The sequence below is a fragment of the Engraulis encrasicolus genome, unplaced genomic scaffold (genome assembly GCF_034702125.1).
Source record: "Engraulis encrasicolus isolate BLACKSEA-1 unplaced genomic scaffold, IST_EnEncr_1.0 scaffold_28_np1212, whole genome shotgun sequence".
NCBI classification, from domain to species: domain Eukaryota; kingdom Metazoa; phylum Chordata; class Actinopteri; order Clupeiformes; family Engraulidae; genus Engraulis; species Engraulis encrasicolus.
Genome location: NW_026945577.1, coordinates 2,460,344 through 2,467,843, shown reverse-complemented (window position 1 = coordinate 2,467,843; position 7,500 = coordinate 2,460,344). Strand labels below are relative to the sequence as shown.

The following is a 7,500-nucleotide window of genomic DNA, read 5'->3' as shown; positions in this document are numbered from 1 at the left end:
AATTACATCCAAGAAATACAACTTTTTCGGGGGGATGGGAGCCCGAGATGGAAGTAAGAGTTGAGCCAATCCCATTGACCTCAATGTTTCCTTTTTACACAAAGATGGCAGCTCATGGAGCCTTTGACACACAGACTTCCAAAATAGTTCCAAAATAGTTCCTGGAAGAGAGTGTTGAATGCAGAAAGTGCAGGCAGCAAAGATACCTGCTATTCATTGTAATTCATTTTTATGTCATCTTTGCTTGTTATGTAGTGGCTCTGTGAAAAGAAAGAGGCTGGCTAGAATTATTTGAATCCACATCATGTAACCAACCGTCGTCTTGTACTCCGGTTGACACAACTCTGACTTCCATGGCTCTGGCGAGCCCCACCAGCCCATTTTGGATGAATGCATCGAAAACGCTGGGTAGTGATGTGGAAGCCACATAATCTTATTTTTCTTACCATGGTCCTATAAGATTAGACAATTTTCCTCTAACTTAACCTGGTTTACTCCTGAACCAGCTTTGTAGTATACGTATGTCCCAAATTAGACCAATAGAAACCAATCGTTGAATACTGTGTCCTCACACAGAGGATCATTTTTGGGTTTCCTTGTGACCATCTTGTAATTTTTGTTGCCCATTTTGTTTCACATTGGGGCAGATTGGTGTGGCCCAGTTTAAGGGCTCATTGTGTTCACCTAAAACTAAAGTTTAAAATAATTAAGTTTGAAATACATAGATATGACCCATTGCACGTTTTTCAAATGGTTTATATTTTGTTTGTTCAAAAGACAATAGTCCAGAAAAGAACATTCAATTGTAGAGCCATCTTGTTTTGGCCATGGTTTTTGAGACTCTATTCTTCTTAAATCTAAATAAGACACAAGAAACATTGTTTCATGGAATGTATTGCACATATTGTATCGCACAAAGGCAGCCGATATACATTACATGCAATGAAGTGAAATTGCCAATAAAGGCATAATGTCCAATGCAACATTTTAGTAACATTGATTCGTTTTGGATAGCCATCTTGGATTTCCCCCTCAACTTTACCTTAAGAGCTTCAAATTTAGGACATCCCTTCTGAAAGGATGGTTACCCTAGAGATAAGGAAAAAACAATTCTGTTGCTCATATCTATCACGTAATGATTTGGTCCTTTAATGACGATAAATATCTCTACTAGTAGGCTATTGCTGAAGAAACATGTATGGTTGAGGACATTCAGCACATGGATAGCTATGAATGTATGATATGAATCCCATGAGAATAGTCCGTTGCAGTTTAGCTTACCCAGCCAGTACTCCCCAGACGGATTCCCGAAGCCTTCCTTGTACTGCTCCCAGGGCCTGTAGAAGTTCACTGTACCATCGATTCGCTTCTGAAACACCTACACACACACACACACACACACAGACACACGCACGCACGCACGCACGCACGCACGCACGCACGCACGCACGCACGCACGCACGCACGCACGCACGCACGCACGCACACACACACACACACACACATGTTCATGTGTGTTGCACACTTTTCTGTCTATGTATGTCATAGCCTCATATTGCAAGCTGGTTCATCATCAATGTCTGACTACCTTTGACCAGATGGCAATTTTTGACTTCAAGGGTATACCTACTACACCACATACTGACTATGTGGCCTACACCTAAACCTTTCCCTAAACCTAACTGTCAGTGAAGTTATGCTGCCACAAGGGGGTGCCTTTGAGGCGTACGTCACATTTTGACTCCAAGGGCATATCTTAGATGTCAAAAATTGCAGTCTGATAAAAAGGTAGTTGGGATGAGACACTGTAGGGTTTGCTAGTGGAACACTATCAGTTGAAAAGACATGGTCATATATATAGTCATTAAAAAGACATAGCCTGTGAAAAGGCTTAACTAGCTTATCGTAATACTACTACTGGTGATGTGCACTCTATTCCTGGCCCTGCCCTTGAAAAAAGTGAAGCTTCCTAAAAGAACCCACAGCTGGTTCGTGGGGGAATCTGAACGTTCCCTGAGGAACTCCAATGATTCCCTGAAGACCCTAAAAGGAGAACTTTAAAGGCCAACTTCCGATAAAACTCAGTTTTACTCACTCCTTTCGAAGATCGGACGGTCACCCCAAGTTAAACTCACTTGCAAGGCTCTCATAGCGGTGCGTCAACTCTCCTGGCTGTGTTTCCCGGTGTTTCCCAATTTACATAAATAATGCAGAGAAACGAGCGAATCACGAAAGCCTTTCTGTGTTTCGTCACGTCGAAAGAAGGCGTTGCCCACAAAGGTTCATATCGACCCATTTATCTAAAAACATGTCGAGTAATTTTTTTCTGCTTGTTTTCAAAACAAGCAACGTCTGGTGGCCCGAAACATAGCTTAGCTTAGCTATCAGCTGGTTGCTAGTCTCAGGTACACACACAGCACAAAGCCTCATACATAAAGCCTGCTCACTCCGGTTGCTCCGTGCCTGCAGCTCGCCTAGGGGTCGCTGTCGAAAGAGCACAGCCCTGAATGGAGCCTGCACGCCTCCGTTGGCGCCCCTATAGTGCAGTACCACCCGGGGAAGTGGCGACTCTGTTTCCCATTACATTCTCTCCAAGAACTGGAGGACTGAGCCAATCAGAGACGCGTTTCTTTGAGAGCAGGAGGAGTGAGCCAATCAGAGACGCATTTCCACGAGAAACACGGAACACTCTCTCGTTTCTCCACAAGCCACCTTGCCAGCTTGCAAAAACGTCTTGAAACAAAGCAACCAGAACGTTTTTTAAAACAGGACCAACGCGTAACACATTCAATAACAATTGGGAACACAGCAATATTAATTAAATGACGTTGAGAGGCCATCTTTAAGGTTCATCAGAGAACCCTTAGCGGTTCTTCCACAGTGGCAAAGAAAGGGTTCCTCAATGAAACTCAGATTGCCATAGCGGAGGCACTTTTGTTGGCTGGCTCTTGCCCGACCTGTAGTACCGCCCAGCTTTGTGAGCTCCACGACTAGATCTGGGAGCATGGAGCAGGATTCCATTTCTCCAGTAAAAAAAATAATCAGAGCATTTATTGTTTCAGTATCAACAAATTCCTTTAAACATGTTTTTCTAAATCTCTAAAGCCTCAATATAGTCTATAATATGTCCTGTGACCCCACAATGCGAGCTGCCATTGATATTGAAGCAATAAATGCTCCACTTATTTTTTGAGTTGAGAAATGGAACCCTGCTACATGCTCCCAGACCTCTGTGTTGAACGCCACCAGGGGGCTCCAGAGCCCACACACAGAGGTCTGGTAGGAACCAGGCTAGCACTTTTGGGGTTCTGCCGGGAACCTAGGTTCAACAGAGAACCTTTATGGGTTCCCACACAATGGCAAGAGACTGTTCTTTGAGGAACCCTCCATCTTTTAGTGTCTTTATAGACCATCTATCTATCTATCTATCTATCTATCTATCTATCTATCTATCTATCTATCTATCTATCTATCTATCTATCTATCTATCTATCTATCTATCTATCTATCTATCTATCTATCTATCTGTCTCTCTATCTATCTATCTGTCTGTCTGTGATTGTCTGTCTGTCTGTCTGTCTGTCTGTCTGTCTGTCTCTCTTTCTGTCTGTCTGTCTGTGCAATGAAGGGAAAAAAAAGATTACAAGAACGACTGTAAGAACAGGAGAAGGTTAAAACTCAATCATTTAACTGAAGTTGAAGAGTAGAATGGGCTTATTTCCAAAATTGGTACAGTATCGCATTAAGGAAAAGAGAAAGAACAGACAACAAGCAGCAACTCACAGTCCATCCGCCACCTTCCTCTCTATTCTCACAGCCCTCCATCTCGCAATAGGCTTCCACCGTGGCATTGGTGCCATCTGGATGAATGGCATAGACCTTATATGTATCACACACACACACACACACACACACACACACACACACACACACACACACACACACACACACACACACACACACACACACACACACACACACACACACACACACACACAGGGAGAGAGAGAGAGAGAGAGAGAGAGGTAGAGAGAGAGAAGAGGAGAGAGAGAGAAGAGGAGAGAGAAGAGAGACAGAGGGGGAGAGAGAGAAGAGGAGAGAGAGATAGACAGAGAGAAGAGGAGAGAGAGGGAGAGAGAGAGAGCGTTACAATGCAGTGTTGGTGGAATCCGAATGAATGGGATAGATAGTGCACACACACATACACACACTTTCTATGCTCCCAGGGGGCGTTTGCGAGGCCTAGATGGGGAACAGGGGCGTTGAAAAGGATACAGCTAAGAGGGGTTGGGTTGCTCAGTTGCCATTGAGGGGCATTGGACTATTTTATTTTTTAGTAGGCTACTAAGGCACGCTTATGATGAGGGGGATTGGGAGGCTTATGAGGAGGTAAAGGGGGCATTGGGAGGCTTATGATGAGGTCATGGGGGTGTTTGGTGAAGGTGTTGTTAGTTACCCCACTGAGGGTCAAAAAAGGTCTTGGTTACCCTACTGTAGAGGGTTACCGTATGGAAGGTGGTGCTACTCACCCCACTGGTCTTGTGGCCATCTGCATAGTAGTCCTTGCAGTCAATGTACTGGGTGATTGGGTTCCCCTGGGCCAGCATGGCCATACCCAGCAGGAGGAGGGGTGCAGCACGCTTTATATAGAGAAAAGAGAGAGGGGGGGAGAGAGAGAGGTGGTTAGGGAGTGTGTGAGAGAGAGAGAGAGAGAGAGAGAGAGAGAGAGAGAGAGAGAGAGAGAGAGAGATGGAGTGAGAGGGAAAGGTGGAGTGAGAGGGAGAGAGAGTAGGTAGTGAGAGAGAGAGAGGTGGAAATAAGGAGAGGTGTCAAAAGAGAGAGGGGGAGGAAGAAAGAGAATGGGGTGCAGAGATAATATTTAACATGATGTGTATATGCAGAAAGTAAAGATTCTGTGAAGATTTTAGCCTAGTTGTCTAGTGTAAGGGGCTAGGGGCTAGGTTGTGTTGCAAGTCTAATGTACTGGCTCGGGGTTCTGCGATTTTATCCTAGGACGTCAGTGATAGAAATGGCCGATTGGGACTGGATTAAAATATCTCAGTAAACAAACAGAAAGTGGGAGGGGTAAATCTTCCCACATTTTTATGAGTCTTGTCGTCGTCACATGCGCGCCATCTCCACAATATATTATTGATTTTTGAGCATATACTGTAATTACAAATCCATGGAGGCATTTGTTGAACAATTTTAATAAAATTGCCTGATGGTTAACCCATTCATTCTAATGTGTCTGAATGCATGTCGTATCATCTGGAGAGTACATTTGACCTTCTCGCCTGATTTTGACAGCCTAAAAACAGTTTGGAACTACTACCTCAAACATAGTTGAGTGCTTACAACAAGTTTGCAAGCCCGGAGAGATAAGAAAGATATAATGGCCGGTTCATACACTTATTCAGACATCTTTACATAGAGTCGTACTTGCACAAGGTTAGTATTACCTGGGCACCAACTGTTACAGACGTTTACAACATATCCCTACTTTGCTATCTTTACTGACATGGCGCGTTCGGACGGGACTACATTTCCCAGTTAATATTACTTTACCCCCTCCCCCCATAAAACTAGTCCTGTCAGAATAGGGCTTTTGTCAAAATTAGCCATGGTAAATTAACCCCATAGGCTGAAGAGATAAGTCCATCACTGTTGATCTTACCATCATAGTTTGCCAAACTGGTCAACAGGTGTCTGCCAGTCAAATGTGAACCTAGAATAATGAGATAAATATTCATCATCAGACGATTATCATCACACAATACACTACACCATGTAGTTTGGGAAAAAGTGCCCTCAGCCATAAAAACCTTAATAGCTCAGCCTCCGAAGCACATAAAAACATGCAATAAGTTGCATTCAAAAGCTGGGAGCCTGATCTTGCATGAGCCTTAATGCAGCGTCTATGTTGCTCCTGGCGCCTATAATGCAGGGTATTCACAGCATCAGGCTTAAATTGGTTAAAGTGGCCGCCTTGACAAGGTCCCCTGGAAAAATAAAATAATGTAATAAATCCAGTTTCTAAAGCTGCTCCAGTTCAGCATGGAAGGAACAGGTACGATACTGCTGAGCCAAAGGTCTAGGCCGATAGCTCAGGGCTACCCCTTCGTTAGGGAGGTTTACATGTGTTCCACTGCTGAACTCTGATCATTAACATCCGTTACCCTGTCACGCATCGCATCGAACTCAATTAGGCTACTCTTTTACACCTATGCTATCTGCAACCCATCACATCAACACCTTAACATACGAGTCACACAGGAGTTGACGAACAAAGCTTGAATTGCTTTAGAGCCCTCATTGACAACCGCTACTTAAAGGTTGAATTAATAGCCTGCTGCATGTACACTGTGCACCTGCCACTCATCCCATTGGACTCCACCCATCACATCAAACTCACCACTGTGCGTCTTGTTGTCAGATGCCCTAATAGCTATAATAATAATAAGTATAATAATAATAATAATAATAATAATAATAATAATAATAATAAGTATAATAATAATAATAATAATAATAATAATAATAATAATAAGTATAATAATCAGAAATAATAATCAATAATATATGTTGTCAGATGCCATGACAATAATAGGCAATAAAAAAATAAAAATAAATAATAATAATAATAATAATAATAATAATAATAGTCACCACTCTGTGTCTTGCTTTAGATGCCCGCTGAATTGTAGTAAAAATAATAATAATAATAATAATAATAATAATAATAATAATAATAATAATAATAATAATAATAATCACCACTGTGTGTCTTGCTGTCAGACGTCCTCTCTGACGACTGTCCAGCACCTCCAGAGTCACTTGTATTTAAGTGCTGAAACACCCTTACAAAAAAACACCTGATTTTCTCCTCCCACAGATTGCATCAGTCACCAGGTGTTGTTGATTGTTATTTTCCAGAAATGTCCATCACAGGTGTGCTGTGCATATTTGATTTCACCTGCTGAATGCTTCTTTCTCAGCCCTCTACTCTGTCATTTCCCGTAAACCGGTGAAGAGGAATAAGAGGAATCAAATATTCACACGGCACTGAGTAGCACAATGGAGGCCATGGTTGACCTCATGATAACCTCTAACTTAGCCTGGACTTTTGTTTCTCTCTGTGAATTCATATGGGTCCGCCATGGTGGAAAAGTACCAAATCAGGGGTGGGGGAACCTAGAGGTCGTTTACTGGCCCTCGATATAATTTTAATATTATGCACACGAAATATGACATATTTTGTAAGGAATCTTAGAAAATACATTTGCAATACAATTAAGTTTAATTCAGGGGACATAGAGAAAGGTGGCTGCCTTCAATATAGGCCTAAAGTGCTGGGGGAAATCCTGGTTTGTGTTCATAGCACAGCCCTTGGATGACTTTTACGGCCCTTGGAGGAATTTGAAGTGAGTCCCACGAATGAAAAAGGTTCCCCACCCCTGCAATAAATAAACAACACATTTTCATGAGTACAGAGATGCA

General features: G+C 42.6%; 2 protein-coding genes across 2 annotated transcripts in view; both read right to left on the bottom strand.

Moving 5' to 3' along the window:
- LOC134443092 (microfibril-associated glycoprotein 4-like) overlaps positions 1 to 4,613 on the bottom strand; it is a 5,727-nt gene extending 1,114 nt beyond the window's left edge. The window contains exons 1-3 of the mRNA XM_063193027.1: positions 4,530 to 4,613; positions 3,784 to 3,879; positions 1,282 to 1,378 (exon numbers count right to left, since the gene is read on the bottom strand). Coding sequence (XP_063049097.1) covers positions 1,282 to 1,378; positions 3,784 to 3,879; positions 4,530 to 4,613 — 277 coding nt within the window. The remainder of the gene's footprint in view (positions 1 to 1,281; positions 1,379 to 3,783; positions 3,880 to 4,529) is intronic.
- LOC134443149 (NACHT, LRR and PYD domains-containing protein 12-like) overlaps positions 1 to 7,500 on the bottom strand; it is a 343,863-nt gene that overhangs the window by 112,079 nt on the left and 224,284 nt on the right. The gene's annotated exons all lie outside the window — the stretch shown is intronic.